The sequence below is a fragment of the Mirounga angustirostris genome, unplaced genomic scaffold (genome assembly GCF_029215605.1).
Source record: "Mirounga angustirostris isolate CCGP_5_RB_7025 unplaced genomic scaffold, mMirAng1.0.hap1 SCAF_4, whole genome shotgun sequence".
Classification (NCBI taxonomy): domain Eukaryota; kingdom Metazoa; phylum Chordata; class Mammalia; order Carnivora; family Phocidae; genus Mirounga; species Mirounga angustirostris.
Window position 1 is genome coordinate 41479089 of NW_026991712.1, and position 18683 is coordinate 41497771.

The 18683-nt window shown below is 36.5% G+C and overlaps 1 protein-coding gene across 6 annotated transcripts in view; it reads left to right on the forward strand.

The window, feature by feature from the left end:
* The window catches only part of RAD54B (RAD54 homolog B), a 99353-nt gene that overhangs the window by 44421 nt on the left and 36249 nt on the right, over nt 1–18683 (forward strand). For 5 of the 6 annotated variants that reach the window (XM_064588119.1, XM_064588120.1, XM_045896227.2 and 2 more), the window contains 6 exons: nt 4448–4645; nt 6411–6692; nt 10077–10239; nt 14230–14455; nt 14720–14927; nt 17585–17724. In XM_064588119.1, the coding sequence (XP_064444189.1) occupies nt 4448–4645; nt 6411–6692; nt 10077–10239; nt 14230–14455; nt 14720–14927; nt 17585–17724 (1217 nt within the window). The remainder of the gene's footprint in view (nt 1–4447; nt 4646–6410; nt 6693–10076; nt 10240–14229; nt 14456–14719; nt 14928–17584; nt 17725–18683) is intronic. The other variant, XM_064588121.1, reaches the window with a different exon arrangement.

The window sequence follows — 18683 nt, forward strand, 5'->3', positions numbered from 1 at the left end:
GAACACAAGCAGGGGGAGTGGGAGAGGGAGAAGCAGGCTTCCCGCCAAGCAGGGAGCCTGATGCGGGGCTCGATCCCAGGACTCTGGGATCGTGACCTGAGCCGAAGGCAGGCGCTTAACGACTGAGCCACCCAGGCGCCCCTGTATTTAGAATTTTTGAAAGAAAAAATATTAAAGTCTTGGCTATATGGAATGTATAATTAAGCCATCCAACTGTAGAGTAACTATGCTTAGGAATCATTAAGATGATCATATCCACTATCAATATTAAAATGGCAGCATCTCCCCCTTCCTCTTTTATCAAAGCATGATTTTGAACATTCTTACTTGTGAATCTTGCTTATAGGCATTCAAATCTCTTGTTTATATAACAGACTATTTTTTTGGTGTTGATTTGCAAAGTACGTTACAGGGTCAAGGGGAAATAGAACGATTTAGAAATAAAAATTACAGTTGGAGTGGGATTGTTAGGGATGGTTAGTCTAGAATGTAGCAAATTAGTCAAAATTTTATGTATTACAGGTAGTCTAGATGTAGGAGGGTTTTGCTCCTTATATGTTTAATTTCTAATATCTTTATTCTACTCTTTGGAATTTTCTCTTTTTTTTTTTTTTTAAAGATTTTATTTATTTATTTGAGAGACAGAGAGAAACAGCATGCCAAAGGAGAGGGTCAGAGGGAGAAGCAGGCTCCCCGATGAGCAGGGAGCCCGATGCGGGACTCGATCCCAGGACTCTGGGATCATGACCTGAGCCGAAGGCAGTCGCTTAACCACCTGAGCCACCCACACGCCCCTGGAATTTTCTCTCTTCACTGCCTTAATGGCCTACATTTAAAATGGGACTAAATGGGAAAGGAACCAAGACATGATGATGATGATGATGATGGTAGTTAACATTTAGGGAGTATTTATTACATGTCAAGTACTGTTCTAAGGGTTTTACAAATAATAACTAATCTAATGCCCACAACAAATCTGTGAGGTGGATATTAGTATTACATTCATTTACAGATTCATAAACTGGCATAGAGTGGTAAGTAACTTGTCCAGGGTCACTTAGCTTGTAAGTGGGAAAACTCAAGATTCAAACCCAGGTGGATTAGTTCATGCTCTTCTCCTCCTCCTACTGTTCTACAGAAGAAAGGCTGTATTTGAGAATCTGTGGGTTTTTTTTTTTTTTTATGTTATGTTAATCACCATACATTATACCATTAGTTTTGATGTAGTGTTCCATGATTCATTGTTTGCGTATAACACCCAGTGCTCCATGCAGAACGTGCCCTCTTTAATACCCATCACCAGGCTAACCCATCTATGGTATTTCAAAGTTAATTATAAGTAATTTCTGAATTCTCAGTTTATTGTCTTCTATTTATTTTTTCTTGGCACAAGGAGGGTCCTGGACATAACAAGTCAACTCTTTAGTCTTTGGGAATGTAACAGGGTATTTGACTGGATGTTTTTCCAGCTATTTTGATGAAGACATACTTATTACCCTTGTTTTACAGCAATCTTGAGCAATCACATTTTCTTCTTGGATAATGTAATAAAAGATAGGAACAAATTTTAAAAATGCAAAATGGTATTATCATTCAATGCACATGGACTACTATTGGTAGAAATAATGCAAAGACAAAACTAAAGTTAGCTAAAATTGCATACCACAAAATTTTTTAGAGTTCAAAAACTGATCGAGCATCCCTTTTTTGTTAATCCTAAAAACCCTCAAAACTTTATCTGGGAAACTCCAGGTTGGTAAAGCAAAAATAATCAACAAATGATAACTACCAATTACCTAAAAACTGATAAATTTTCTTGACTAGAAACTGATGGAGTAATACAATTTTGTTAATATTTAGGTATTCAAAATTTGACGTAGCAAAACTGCATTTGGTAGAAATTATGGTTTTAAAAACTCATGTTGGCAAAAGCTATAATCAGTAAAATATGATTCATAAAAAAGTGACTGAGGAATCAAATCTTTGTTAAAAAGTTTACATGGAAAATAATCCTGAAGGTAACAGTTCATAAAAATGAAAATAAAAATGGGCAATGATGGAGATGAGTTCATAGTTAATTTCTAAAGCTACTTTCTCATGAAAATTAATTTTAAGATAATTCTGTTTTAGTATTTTTATAAGCATAAAGTCAGATGTACTTTGAGTCAAAATGGCAGTTTTGAAAAGTACCTATTGTTCTGGGCATCTGGTGATGAGCAGAATCAAAACACCTTCCTCTCAGGACTGGTTTAGTGGGGAAGGCTAACGTTAAATCATTTGTCACATAATTAATTGCTGAGATAATGCTGAAATAATAAGGCAAGATCTAGCTTGGCAGTTAGGGAAATTTAAACTGTATGGAAGGGGGGCGCCTAGGTGGCTCAGCCGTTAAGCGCCTGCCTTCGGCTCAGGTCATGATCTCAGGGTCCTGGGATCGAGCCCCGCATCGGGCTCTCTGCTCAGCCGGAAGCCTGCTTCTCCCTCTCCCACTCCCCCTGCTTGTGTTCCCTCTCTCGCTCTGTCTTTCTCTGCCAAATAAATAAATAAATAAAATCTTAAAAAAAAAAACAACAAAAAAAACCCCGGCTGCCTTCAGCTCAGGTCATGATCCCAGGGTCCTGGGATCGAGCCCCGCATTGGGCTCTCTGTTCAGCGGGGAGCCTGCTTCTCCCTCTCCCTCTGCCTCCTGCTTCCCCTGCTTGTGCTCTCTCACACTCTGTCAAATAAATAAATAAAATCTTAAAAAACAAAAAACAAAAAACTGTATGGCAGGGTGAACAGAAGTTGGAGGAAGAGGTAGAAAGCCCTTCGGCTAGACGTAGTATGTTTTCTTAAAGACCATTAAGACTAATGGATTTTAAGAAGGACACATAATCAGATTTACATTTAAAAATATAAATGTATATTTAAATATAAATTTACATTACATTTAAAAATAGATACATACAGTAAATATGGAAAATGGGTTTAGGGAGTAGAGGTGGCAAAAGAAGATCTCAGTAGGCCTTGGGAAGATCCTGAACGGTAGTTCAAATCAGAGATGGTGATTTGAAGAGGGGAGGGTATGGAGAAGGCAAACAGTACAGAGCTTTGAGAGCCAAATGGGGGCTAGAATCACCTGGATCTGTGGTTGATTGGCTGTGGAACTGAGAGTAAAGGATGTCAAGGATGATTTCCAACTTTTTGGCTTGAATGAGGGTGGTGGTACTCTTACTGAGAAATGAGAAAACTGAAGAAGGAGCAATTTTTGGAGAGAAGACAAGTGGGCATGATGCATAGAGATGTTTATGAGACATTCATGTAAACTGGTCTGAGGAGCAATTATGTACCGATACACAGATTTAGAGTCATGATCTGGGCTAGAGAAAAAAAATACAGGTTTATGCAGGGGTGGTATTAAATCCATGGGAGTGGATGAACTAATTTAAGGAGAAGGGCACAGCAAGAAGGTCTAGAATTCAGGTCTGATGAGCTGGCAAAGATGTTTAAGAAGAAGCAACCAAAGAAGTAAAAGGAAAAATTGAAATGTGTTAGGAAAGTTGTAAAAAAAGGGTTCAATATTTAAAGGAGTAAGTGGTCAACATTGTCCAATGCTTTTGAGAACTCTGATCAAGACTAAAAAAATACCATGTGAATTTATTGACAAGGAGCTCCTTAATGGCCTTTAACAAGGGTAGATTTGGGGGAGGAGTGGACTGGAAACCAGATTGGAGTACAGATCTTCTTTGACTTGTGGGGTTATGTCCCAATAAGCCAATCATAAGCTGAAAATATTGTAGGTCAAAAATGCATTTATACACCTAACCTACTGAACATTATAGCTTAGCTCAGCCAACCTTCAACATGCTCAGAACATTTACATTAGCCTACAGTTGGGCAAAATCATCTGACACAAACCCTATTTTGTAATTAAGTGTTGACTATCTTGTGTAATTTATTGAATAGTGAGAGTGAAAAACAATGGTTGTGAGTGTCTTGGTTGTTTACCCTCATGGTTTCATGGCAGACAGGGAGGTGTGACTTGCTGCTGCTGCCCAGCTTCACAAGAGAGGATTGGACCATGTATCACTAACTAGCCCCGGGAAAAGACCAAAATTCAAAATTGGAAGTAGATACTTTTCCCATGGATGTTGAAAATTTACCTTTAGTTCCTAGAGTTTTAAAATGTTTGCAGTAATTACATTATTCTACTTAAACTGAGTTTATATAACTTTGAGATAATAAGAAATTTATATTCATTGTTCTCATGGTCATGCTAGACCTGACATTTGAATTTCTCAATTTATAAAATACTAACTGGAGTATGATCAAATATTCTTTCATAATTTTTATGTACCATCTAATTTTCTTATGCTTTTATTTTTGTTCAAATGACCTTACTACTTCAAGTTGACTATCTCTAACAATGTGATTTTTATTTTATTTTATTATTTTTTTTTAATTCTAGTTCACTCAGCCCCTAAAGAAATAACAGTACCTAAAGGACAAGAAGAGGAAGAACCTGATAGCCTAGTTAAATATTTCAGTGTTGTTTGGTGTAAGGCTTCAAAGAAAAAACACAAAAAGTGGGAAGGTGATGCTGTTCTCATTGTAAAGGGAAAGTCACTTACATTAAAGGATTTGGAAGGCAAAGACATTGGAAGAGGTATTGTGATATTCCCTGATGTTTATGATTTGGCCTAAAATTCGTATAGATCTGAGGTTACATAATTAAAATGATTGGATTTTATAAAGGGTGAGATTAAGATGCTCTTTCACTTGCATGTCTAAATTATCTCATAATAGTCTAATAACAGTCTTATGAATACTAGCTCAGTGAAGCAAATCCTATCCCATGGATTCATTTTCTCTAAAATGAAATCGTTATATACGATTATTTTGGTATTTTTCTGAGATTAAGCAGTTTGTCTTAGTGTACTCCCTGCCCCCCCCCCCCCCAGTCCAGTGCTAAATGATTAGTGTTAGAAAGATGTTGATTTCAGGAGTGGAATATTATCTAATTTCAATGATACCCAATAAAATTTTGAAAAAAAAAAAAAAAAACATGGCTAGGTATGTCTAGATTAATACATCTACACTGGAGGTCATCATTAATTCTATTATAAAATGTTGCCAGAATGATTTGTACTAATACAAGTTAGCTCACAAATTCAGAATGCTTAATACCAACCATGTTTTTTGACATTGTCTCTTATTGTTCATTTTGAATATGGCCCATTACTATAAAATCCGTTTTTTTTTTTTTTTTTTTTTTTTTAAGATTTTATTTATTTGACAGACAAAGTGAGAGAGGGAACACAAGCAGGGGGAGTGGGAGAGGGAGAAGCAGGCTTCCCGCCGAGCAGGGAGCCCAATGTGGGGCTCGATCCCAGGACCCTGAGATCATGACCTGAGCCAAAGACAGACGCTTACCAACTGAGCCATCCAGGCGCCCCTATAAAATCCATTCTATATGTTCATTCATTCATTCATTTAATAATATCATACTTTATAGTATGTAACTGTTAAGTGCCAAGCACTATGCTAGGAGTAAACATTCAAAAATGGATATAATTTCTAGTTTAGTGGGGATAAGGCAAATGTAATTGATAGGAGGCAGTAAGATAATTGTTCCATTGAGAATTTTACTCCCTGCGGTGGGAGATAGAAGGAGCATTTAGGTCTGCCTAGGAGGCTGGGGAAAGCTTCATAGGAGTTAATTGTTTAAGGTAGTATTTGAAGATAGTTTTGTAGGGTATGAGAAAGGGGCATACATAAGAGGGAATAGTATATACAAAGGCACAAAAGGAGAGAAAACTACTGGTTCAGCATTTCAGGAATGTAGTATGTGAAGGTCAGTGACAAGAGTGAGAGTTGAGGCTGAACTGAATTATCTGCAACAGAATTTTATTATAAAAATATTGAGGGTTGCCTAGGTGGCTCAGTCGGTTAACTCTCTGACCCTTAGTTTTGGCTTAGGTCATGATCTCAGGGTTGTGGGATTGAGTGCCGCATTGCGCTCCTTGCTGGGCAAGCCTGCTTAAGATTCCCTCTCTCTCTCTCTTTCTCCCTCTCCTCCTCCCCATCTCTCTCTCTCTCAAAAAAAAAAAAAAAAGTCACATGCTCTACCTACTGAGCCAGCCAGCAGCCCTAGCTACATTTTCAATAATTAAAAAAGGCCTTGCTTTCTCTAGAGTTTGGCTCATTTTTATAGCTTTATTATTTATTCCTTCTGATTTTTTAGTTTTTTTTTTTTTAGACAAAATGATAAATTATGTTTTCATTCTGGTTAATGGGTTATACAAGGATATTTGCATTCAAAGCACAGTTTTCATTCTGTACAGTTATGAGAAGGTGACTATGGTATCACTGATTAAGTCATCTTAGGGTATCCGTAAATTAAATTCACATTCTCCCCTCTCAATTTAAAGGCATTGCATATAAATTCAAAGAGCTTGAAAAGATTGAAGAGGGCCACAGAGTGATGATTGGTGGAAAAGAAGTAGAAGTCATGGGTATAATCTCTCCAGATGATTTCAACAGTGGCAGATGTTTTCAGCTTGGAGGAGGAAGCCCTGCTATCTCAAGTTCTTCTCAAGCTGCCAAGAAGTGTTTCTCTAACCCCTTCAAAAGTGTTTGTAAACCAAGTTCAAAGGAAAATAGACTGAATGGTTTCCAAGATTGTAAACCACGCCATGACCCACATGTACCAAGTAAGATGTAAAAAATAATTTGAATATTCTGTTTTTACTGTCAAAAGATATTTGGCATGTGAATTTAAAGTTTAAGTTTTGTTTAAAGTTTTCAGATGAAAGTATATATTATTCAGGTAACAACTGAAATAAGGAATAATGTTGAAGTTGTATAATATAGTTTGGGAATTGTATAGGTAAATGTATAATTCTAAGAATACAGTAATGAAAATGTCATATTTTGTGTTGAAGGAAAAATACACAGATTGGAGATGTATACACACACATTCACATATATATACGTAATGATTTTGAGTAATATCTGACATCTTCAGCAAAAAGAAATATTAGTCAATTCGTGAGTGAGGATTATGTTTATACTTCTCTTTTGATGACTGTATGTCTTGATAGCATACATTAGTGTATTAAAATGTTGAATGGTGGGATAGCAGGTAAAGAATTTAAATTTTACTCATGAGAATTCAATTTAATGAACTAATTTTCACATTTATGAATCTAATTTAAAAATCATATTAAAAAATAAACCCTTGCCTGTTTTTTTTGTTTTTGTTTGGTTGTTTGTTTTGATTGTTTATGCAAGCAGGGATTTCTTCGGTGCCTTTTTTTGCATTGGGCCCAGTGGTAAACTGTTATCAAAGATCTTCTCATTTGGTGAGGAGGCAGTGGATGTCAAAGTTGGGGTATAGAGTAGGCTGCTTTCATATTAGTAGTAAAATAAAAAGTACATAAAGCAACGTAATTATTTTTTGCAAGTATTATGGAAATAGGATTTTTGAAATAAAGGGGCCTTTGAGATCATTTAGTTCAGTCTCTTTGCATTTGAAGAAAACTGAGGCCAGAAAGATGAACTGAAATTGCTGAAATTAAAATAATTATTGACAAATTTGGGATAAAAACCCCAAATTAAAATTCCTAACTCTACTGGGTGTTATACACAACTAATGAATCGTTGAACACTACATTAAAAACTAAGGATGTTGGTGCGCCTGGGTGGCTCAGTTGGTTAAGCGACTGCCTTCGGCTCAGGTCATGATCCCGGAGTCCTGGGATCGAGTCCCACATCGGGCTCCCGGCTCAGCGGGGAGCCTGCTTCTCCCTCTGACCCTATCCCCTCTCATGCTGTTTTTCTCTCTCTCTCTCTCTCAAATAAATAAATAAATAAAACCTAAAAAAAAAAGAAAAGAAAAAAAAAAAACTAAGGATGTTGGCTAACTGAACATAATAAAAAAAAAATTCCTATCTCTATGTGAGCTTATCTGAGACTTAATTGAAAGGGAGTGGAAGCTTCTGCTTCTGCTTTTTTATTTTTTATCCAAATATTTTATCTGTCCTGCCATCTCTTTTAACAGGCTTCCTTCTCCTTTATTCTTCTTTCTGTTTGTCTTCCTTTTACATAATAGAGGGATATGGGGAACCAAAAGAATAATGTGCTTATCCAAAGACGTGAGTTAAGAGTCCCGATTTTGCCACTGAACTAACTGGTTCTTTGACTTCTTGGGGGTAGTCACTTACCTCACTCATGGCTTTGTCTCCTCAAGTCTACAATGTGGGGTGAATCACTGCCATAGAGACATAGAGTGCTGCAAATGCTGTGTATAATACTTGTTGACTGAATGAAAAATTTTATCGTGATTGTATATATATGTGTACATATACATATGTATGCGTATAATATAATAAGAACCCTTTGTGTATGTGGTAAATAGTTGATGATGCTCATTTATTTATTTTGCCAAGGGTAGAATTAGGTTGTAGACTTAAAATGAAAACATGAAAGATTTTATAAGCACTAAGTGATGTGCTTCATTATTGTGAAGATAGAGAGGCATTTTAAAATTTGAACGGGTGTCCCATTATTATTAGTATTATTTTAAGATTTTGTTTATTTATTTGACAGAGAGAGACACAGCGAGAGAGGGAACACAAGCAGGGGGAGTGGGAGAGGGAGAAGCAGGCCTCCCGCTGCGCAGGGAGCCTGATGCGGGGCTTGATCCCAGGACCCTGGGACCATGACCTGAGCCGAAGGCAGACGCTTAATGACTGAGCAACCCAGGCGCCCCCTGGTGTTCCATTATTGATTGGTCGTTTTAAGTTTTACCTTTCTTGAAGATGGATGCTTTGTTAGTTGACTTAGATTCTATGGTCCTTCTTGCTTGAGAAGTGAATTCTCCTCACCTCTGTCTTCTCTTTTTTCCCCTTTGTGCTTTTCAAAAGAGAAAAAAAAATGGGGCCATTTCTTGGTTAGGAAAACACAAGGAATATATTCTTGCTTTGCTACTGGAATATAGAGGAATGCTGGGGGCTGAATTTTCCATTTTCACTCCCTAATCCTCTACCTGCCAGGAATTGACCTCAAAAATGGGAGTTCCTTTTAGTTGCTCAGAAACCTAGGAAGATCCACAGAAAAATTCCCTCTGGGTGACTGCTAATGGTAAACATGACCAAACTGTCATTCCTGTGACTGTATTTCTGCATTGGTGGATATTAATTTAATCTCCTGGAACCTGTTTTATCTTCCATTCTCATTTCTGTCCTTCTCTTTTTCCTTTTTGTTTTATTTTAAAAATCTATTTCATTTTTTAACCATGATGTAGATGTATAAGTATATCCCCAAAATAATTTTGATGAGTTTATTATCTGACTTTAGATTTATTAATTGAGAACTGCTTTCCAATTATATTTGATTTTGTATTTTTTGGTGGTATTTTAATCTTTTAAATTGTATTAGTATATTTCTACAGAATTACATTATTATTCTATGGTTACTTTTTTTTTTTTGCTGCTTTGCAGAGATTCATGAATTTCACATTCATGAACATAATAATTAACTTTAAGCAAATAATGATGGTGAAGTCAATGGAAAAATTTGTCATCCTTTCTCAATCTTCTGATTAATAGAAGTAATAGTCATTGTGTGTATAGAAGTGAAGATAATGGGAGCCTTTATGTTAAATTTAGGGTGCCTTTTCAAAATAAGAAGCTGTGAGCTTGGAAAGTGCAAGTGCAACTTGGAAAAATTCCAGCCTGTACTTCAGTTGGAGATAGTTCTCTTTGCTCTGAGTACTGAACTATTAAATGTTGTGGCTTACTGAATTCTTTACTAAACAATAGTGAATTTCATTGGCTTTGAAATACTTTGGGGCAAATGAAGTTTGGAAAGCTCTTTGAAATTCTCTGCCTGAAATCTTATAGCAGTAAAGCATGAGATTATTTTTTAATTTTCTATTCTTGCTTAGTATCAGTTTTACTAAACATCAACTTTTTTTTTTGCCACAAATGATGGCAAATAGTTATAGGCTATGAGTAATTAAAGCAAGATAATGTAGTTGCTGACAAAGTAAAATTGCAATACATTAATAGTTAAACTTTCATCTTTTTCTTAAGATTCTCTTGTAATGTCACGACCTGACAATAATCACCAGTGGATGTTCAATAAGAACTGTTTCCCTATTGTGGATGTGGTGATAGATCCTCATCTTGTATATCATCTCCGACCACATCAGAAAGAAGGAATCATATTCCTTTATGAATGTGTAATGGGAATGAGGTAGGAAAATAAATAATTTGTTTAGTCTAATCTGACTTTTTGTTTTTTGTTTTTTTAAAGATTTTATTTTTTTTTAAGTAATCTGTACACCCAACATAGAGCTCTAACTCAACCCTGAGATCAAGAGTTGCATGCTCTACTGACTGAGCCAGCCAGGTACCCTTAGTCTAATCTGAGTTTTGATTTAACCTGTAATGGTTTTCTAGAAAAAGCCTGATATGATGAGTCTCAGTATTTCATGAATGATACTTAATGTGTGCATTTATTCTAAAAGTGATTTTTAAGGATGCCATGTGCCAGACATCCTGCTAGGAGCTGGGCATATAGGAGTCAGGACCAAGGTCCCTACCCTTAAGTAGTTTTTAAAGTATTTGAGGAAATAGGTACATATAGTCAACCTTAATGTGGTACAATTAGAGCTTACTAGTATGAGAAAGGGTTATGAGGCAAAATGGAAGTAGCCTTTAATTCTGCTTATGGAAAAAAACGTTTTCTTACCTTACCTCTACTTAAAAAAAAGAAAGTCTCCCTCACTCCCGTTTATTTATTTATTTTTTTTCAGATTTTATTTATTTGACAGAGAGAGAGAGTGCGTGCGCGCCCACACAAGCATGGGGGAGAAGCAGGCTTGGGGAGGCTCCATCCCAGGACCCTGGGATCATGACCTGAGCCGAAGGCAGACGCTTAACGACTGAGCCACCCAGGCGCCCCAAGCAATTCCTTTTTTAAAAAACATTTATTTATTATTTTAGAGAGAGAGAGAGAACACAAGTGTGTGGGGGAGAGGGGCAGAGAGAGAGTGCTCCGCTGATCATGGAGCCCAACGTGGGGCTCCACCTCATGACCCTGAGATCATGACCTGACCTGAAAGCAAGAGTTGGATGCTTAACCTGACTGAGCCACGCAGGTACCTCTAAGTAATCTCTATACCTAATGTGGGACTCAAACTCACAACCCCGAGATCAAGAGTTGCACACTCCACTGACCGAACCAGTCAGGAGCCCCACACCTTGTTTTTAAATTTCAATAGTAGCATATTTAGTTAGTGAATTGTTGGAAAAAAGTAGCATATTAAGTTTTTGGTTTCATGGATAAATTATGCTTGAGTTTTCAAATAAATCTAAGTTAAAAAGGGAGCCAACTTAAAAATAAATAATATAACACATATGGTATCACATATAGCAACATAGTGATGGTGGTCATGAAGGACTGATGTTTGGGAGACACCTGCAAGATACAGTCTGAACTTTCAAGGATAAAGTATGCCATCTTTAGTCTCTCCCTGTCTTGCCAGGTTCATAGCCTTTGTGTTTCCTTCCTTGGAATTCAGTTCAAGCTCCAACAATGTTGAACTACTTGATTCATGTAATGAATTCCTGTTCACCTTTGAAAAGGGCCATCTTTACAACTTGCATTGTCAAGTTGTTGGTCTAAAATGATAATGGGGGTGCCCGACTGGCTGGCTTAGTTGGTAGAGCATGCATATCTTGATCTCACAGTTGTGAGTTTGAGCCCCACATTGCGTGTAGAGATTACTTAAAAAAAAAAGTCTTTTTTTTTTTAAAGCTTTTATTTATTTATTTGACAGAGACACAGCGAGAGAGGGAACACAAGCAGGGGGAGTGGGAGAGGGAGAAGCAGGCCTCCCGCAGAGCAGGGAGCCCGATGTGGGGCTCAATCCCAGGATCCTGGGATCATGACCCAAGCCGAAGGCAGACGCTTAATGACTGAGCCACCCAGGCGCCCATAAAGTCTTTAAAAAAAATGATAATAGAAGTGTCTGGATGGCCTAATTGGTTAAGCATCTGCCTTCGGCTCAAGTCATGATCCCAGAGTCCTGGGATTGAGCCCCGTGTCAGGCTCCTGCCACTCCCCCTGCTTGTGCTCTCTCTCTCTCTCACTGACAAATAAATAATAAAATCTTTAAAAAATTGATAATAATGGCTGTAATTCATGTTTGTGATTTTTTTTTTTCTGTACTTTGAAATGGAAAACATAGTTGATTTTTGGTTATTATTTTTACTTAAGAAAAAGAATTAAACTATAATAAAACTGTACTTATTTTTTTAAAATTTAAATTCCAGTTAACATACAGTGTAATATTAAGTTTCAGGTGTACAGTTGAGTCATTCAGCCCTTCTATACAACACCCGGTGCTCATCATAAATGCCCTCCTTGGGTGCCTGGGTGGCTCAGACGGTTAAGCGTCTGCCTTCGGCTCAGGTCTTGATCCCAGGGTCCTGGGATTGAGCCCCACATTGGGCTCCCTACTCCGCGGGAAGCCTGCTTCTCCCTCTCCCACTCCCCCTGCTTGTGTTCCCTCTCTCGCTGTCTCTCTGTCAAATAAATAAATAAAATCTTTAAAAAAAAGAATGTCCTCCTCAATACCCATCACCTATTTAACCCATCCCCCCACCCACCTCCCCTCTGGTAGCCATCCGTTTCTTCTCTATAGTAAAGAGTCTGTTTCTTGGTTTGCCTCTTTCTTTTTTCCCCTATGCTTGTTTGTTTTGTTTCTTAAATTCCACATATGAGTAAAATCAACATCACTCATCATTAGGGAAATACAAATCAAAACTATAATGAGATATCCACCTCACACCTGTCAGAATGGCTAAAATCAGTAATGCAAGAAACGACAGATGTTGGCGAGGATATGGAAAAATAGGAACCCTCTTACACTGTTGGTGGGAATGCAAACTGGTGCAGCTACTCTGGGAAACAGTATGGAGGTTCCTCAAAAAGTTAAAAATAGAATTACCTTATGATGCAGCAAATATTTGCCCAAAGAATACAAAAATGCTAATTCAAAGAGATTACCCAAAGAATACAAAAATACTCATTCAAAGGCATACATGCACCCCAATGTTTATGGCAGCATTATCTACAATAGCCAAATTATGGAAATAGCCCAAGTGTCCATCGACTGATGAATGGATAAAGAAGATGTATATATACACAATGGAATAATTACTCAGCCATAAAAAAGAATGAAATCTTGCCATTTGCTATGACATGGATGAAACTAGAGTATTATGCTAAGTGAAGTAAGTCAGAGAAAGAACACTGTACTTATTTTTGGTACTATCCTTAATTCCTTTGGACTTTGTAACTTTTAAAAGATATATAAATAGGGATACTTGGGTGGCTCAGTTGGTTAAGCATCTGCCTTTGGCTCAGGTCATGGTCCCGGGGTCCTGGGATCTAGCTCTGCATTGGGTTTCCTGCTCAGTGGGGAGTCCACATCTCCCTCTCCCTCTCTTTCTCAAATAAATAAATAAAATCTTTAAAAAATATATATATATGTATCAAAGAGCTTTAATAGCTACAAAGTGATATAAACATGCCACTTATTAATAATATTCCTTATAATATTTAATTTTAAATTGCATTAACTGAGTGGGTCTGTAGGATAAGACTATTACCAAGTTACATATATATATATATATATATATTAGATCAATATTTAGGTGTTTTTTTTTTTCTTACAGTGCAGGGAGCACTATGATTGAGGACTTCATTTACTGCCAGAGAATCATAAATATAGCTCAACAGATCTTTCTGGTTAAGATTGCAATGTAGTTTAAACTGTTTAGATGTCTAATGCTGAAACTAATAAAAATTGTTCAACTGTTAGTGATGAGAAGCAGAGTTAAATTATTCAAATGTAGATATAAAATTGGGATACATTTCTAGTGTCTAAATATATGCATATGATAGTAACAGATGATTTAGATTCAACTGTCTAATTTCAGATTTGTTTTAGTAATTTAGTTGACAGTAAATATATAATGAATATAATTATCAAAGATTCAAAAGAGAGATATATTGTAAATCAGCTGCATGAAAATCTAGATAAAGGGTTTGGGAGGGTAGAGTTTGTCCTAATTACAAAATACCAGCTTTTGGTTCTTGACTAGTAAATGATGATATTAGGGGCATAAAATATTTTCCTATTGTGACTAGAAGAAGTATAATTATTTCTAACAGAGTGAATGGAAGATGTGGAGCTATTCTTGCTGATGAAATGGGTTTAGGGAAAACGTTGCAATGTATTTCGCTCATCTGGACTCTACAGTGTCAGGGACCCTATGGAGGCAAGCCAGTAATAAAGAAGACGCTTATTGTCACACCTGGAAGCTTGGTGAATAATTGGAGGAAGGAATTTCAAAAATGGCTAGGAAGTGAAAGAATCAAGATATTTCCTGTTGATCAGGTAAGAGACTTATAACAGTTCATCTTTGGTCATTTTCTAAATTTCTGTGCTTTTCAAATCAACACTGCAGTTTTCACTGTTTGTAGGGTAGTTTTTCAAGTGCATATAACTCTCCAACTCCTTTGCATAAAAATAGCATCTTGGCTTACAACTTGGCTTTGAGTTAACATATTCTAATTAATGTCTGTCAAGAATATGCTGCTTGAATTTGATTTTATAGTTTTAGCCCATGATTTGTTAGATATTATCTTTTTTTTTTTTTAGGACCATAAAGTAGAAGAATTCACCAAATCTCCGTTTTATTCTGTTCTTATCATCAGTTATGAAATGTTACTTCGTTCTTTGGATCAAATTAAGAATGTAAAATTTGATCTTCTAATCTGTGATGAGGGGCATCGTTTGAAGAACAGTGCCATTAAGACAACTACAGCCCTCATTAGCCTCTCTTGTGAGAAAAGAGTAATTCTAACTGGTCAGTATTTACTTTGGGATGATATGATAGAATTTTTGCCTACTTACAAGATTTGTAATATGCTTGGCAACCAAAGAATTGGTGGTGCTGGATGGAATGCATACTAATAAACCTATGGTAATTGAGTCTTGGTAGGATTCTGAATTTTCAAATCCCTATGTAATTTTCTGTAACCTACATTTTGAGGTTTTTGAAAAATAAATACAGTGGTATCATGGTAAAGAATCTAGGAGATGGGTCTGGACTGCCTCTGCTTGGTTCTTAAGGGTGATATGTACAGCTGTACAGCTTTGGGCAAGTTATTTAACTTCTCTTTGCTTTAGTTTCCTTATCTATGAAATAAGGATTATAAAACCATTTACTTCATAGAGTTACTGTGAAGGTCTAAGGAGTTAATTCACATAAAGTTCTTGGAAGACTACCTGACACATGGTAAATGCTTAATATAAGTATCCCTTATTTTTTTTTTTTTTAAGATTTTATTTATTCATTTGACAGAGAGAGACACATCGAGAGAGGGAACACAAGCAGGGGAAGTGAGAGAGGGAGAAGCAGGCTTCCCGCAGAGCAGGTAGCCCAATGCTGGGCTCGAACCCAGGACCCTGGGATTGTGACCTGAGCGGAAGGCAGACGCTTAACGACTGAGCCACCCAGGCACCCATATCCCTTGTTTTTATATGTATATGCTGCATGCACATAATTTGCTGGCCGAACTTGCTGGCCCAGACTGGAAAGGTGGGATGGCCCATATGTAAATACAAGAATCTTTTTTTTTTTTTAAAGATTTTATTTATTTATCTGAGAGAATGGGAGACAGAGAGCATGAGAGGGGGAGGATCAGAGGGAGAAGCAGACTCCCCGCTGAGGGAGGGAGCCCGGGACTCCAGGATCATGACCTGAGCCGAAGGCAGTTGCTTAACCAACTGAGTCACCCAGGCGCCCTAAGAATCTTTTTCTACTCACTTCTTTTTAGCCTAGGCTAGAATCAGGCCCGAGTAGCTCAATGTAGCTTTCCTCCCACAACTCACTTTGGTCTTGTGTGGCCCTTCCAATTTCTGGAGAATTATCCTGTTTGAATGAGAGCTTCCACTCTCCCCTGTAACTTGGTCTGTGGTTGACTCATATAGAGGTAAGTGGAAAATGCCAGAGCCCTTGCCTTAGGGTAATTTCAGGACCAACTTTATGGTACAATTTATGTTCTGAGCCTTGCTATAATTTATCTCAGGCTCAAGGAGGCCATCCTTGCTTAGTTTCTTCCCCTGCTATTCTCTGATTCCATTATTCTCTTTCTCCTGAGAGCTTTCCCTCCATAAATGTTGTACAGCCAAATCCCTGTCTCAGGCTCTGCTCCTGGAGAACCCAGTTTAAGACACAAATGCTTCCCTGCGTCGATTATTGGCAAATGGGATTGGACTATCATGAGTGGCTTAGATTAGTTAGCTGGGTTTGGATAAATGTCTGGAAGCCAGCCATAAGGATCCTTATATCTTTGTTTCCCCTTTCTTTCTTGCCTTTTTCATTCTGTGTATCTTTATTAGTCATCGTCATGGAAATTCATTTAAAGGCTTATTAAAAAAATACATACCAACATAAATATATTTTCTCTAATTTTTTCTACTATGGGTCCAAAAATTTAGAACTGACTAGATGTGTTAAAAAAATTAATTAGCATTGGTCCTGGAGTGGACCCATTTAATTTTGAGGGAAGCAATCATTAAATTCCCTGGCATTGTAAAATTTATGTTGTCTATGTTAATGAAGAAGTGCATTTTTATTTACCTCTTATATATACCTCTTATATTATCTCTTATATTATTTATATTTTTGGACAACTTTTTCTAGTCTGTTATTTGAATGTCATCTGAAACTATACTGTTGGACTATGCTGATTTACACGTTCTTTTGATGTAATCATTGAAACAGGCTAATGTTTCTTTGAAAATTAGTTAGCAAAAGTTACTGAGTATGTAATATATGCAGGGTATATTAATCCATTTGTGTCAACCTTTAGGATTAGTGAAGATCTCAGTCTGATCTGAAAACTTTGAAAGGTAATAGGTGCCATTCACTGAGTGTTTACTCACTGTTAGGCACTGTGCTATAGTGTGCATACGGAGTCTCCACTTTTCACTGTAATACCACTGGGAAATTGTTAGCTTCCCACTTTTATAAGTGAAAAAGTTCTGAATTTAACTTAAAGAGCTTAAGAAACTTGTCCAGAATCACACAGTTATAATAATATTAAGAATCACTAACAGTTATGGAACTTTATTGTGCTTTAGGCACTGTTCTTAGTTTAGTATATGGATTAACTAATTTGATCCTCAAACCCTAGGAGCTGCATTTTATAGAAATCAACTGAGGTATGTGTCTTGCTCAGGGTCACTCAGAGTAAATGATACAGGTGGGATTTGATCCCAGGCTAGTCAGACTCCAAGCCTGTATGCAGCCACTATGCTGAATTTAGTACACAGTTAAAGCCAGAGTTAAAAATTTATTTGATTCTTAATATTTTTTGTTCAGCTGGGTTTGGCTGCTCTTTCTCAGCTCTAAAGCCTTTCTTTTAGTTTTCTTAGGGAAGAGAGTACAATGTTGTACAAACCCCTGTGACTGTAAAACACAAACTTGACCTTTTCATCACTTTTTTCTTTCTTTAGGTACTCCAGTTCAGAATGATCTTCAAGAATTTTTTGCATTAATTGATTTTGTAAATCCAGGAATATTAGGCTCTTTGTCATCTTACAGAAAAATATATGAAGAACCCATCATTATATCCAGACAGCCTTCTACTTCTGAGGTATAATTTACTTTTATAAAAAGGTTAAAAAAAAGCAGTATGCCCAGGAAAGTCATCCACAACTTGGGCATTATTTAATTCAGGAAAAATTAAATTAGTGAATTCTTTATTTTCCCACAATCCTTCAACTCTTCCTGCATTCTTTATTTTAGGAAATATCACATTAAAAAAATCATAAGTAGGTACTTCACCAGGTACTTCACAAAGAATTGTAAGTGACAGTAAACATATAAAAATATTCATTTTACTGATATTGAAAAAAGTAAACCAAAATAACCATAAAATAACTTTTATACTCTTCTGTTGGTGTTTTTGTTGGCTCAATTTACATAGGAATAGCAAGTATAAATGAGAGTACTGTCCTCTGCTGGTTGGAATGTAAATTGGTACAACTAGAGACTAGTTGGGCGCATGTATCAAAAGCCTTAAAATTGTGTATATTTTGTGGTGTGGCAATACCACTTTTAAGAATTTATTATAGAGAAATAATCATAGATGTGCTTAAGGATAAGCACAGCTTATCTGTATCTAATACAGCTTAGCTGTAAGGATAAAAAAGTATAAGGAAACAAATTGGAAACAGACATTTCTAAAGATAGGAAAATGGTTAAAGCAGAGTCTGCATGTTGTATACACAATGTATTCCATGGAATCTAAAATAACATCAATTAGATGCATCATTATTTTATGAACCACTAAGGAAAACGTGCTATCAATTATAGTTATAAGAAGGCATTGCTTATAAAACACAATCTATGTCAGAGAAGTTAAAGTGTAAAAAAGAAGTCTCAGAATTAATAAAATGATAGCAGATATTTATTGAGCATTTCCCATGAACCAGGAACTATACAAAATAACAACTTATGAATATATTTAATAGCATGGAAAATATCCATCATACATTATTTAAAAGTAAAATCACATTCATTTATTTACCTAACACATATATATGTTAAACA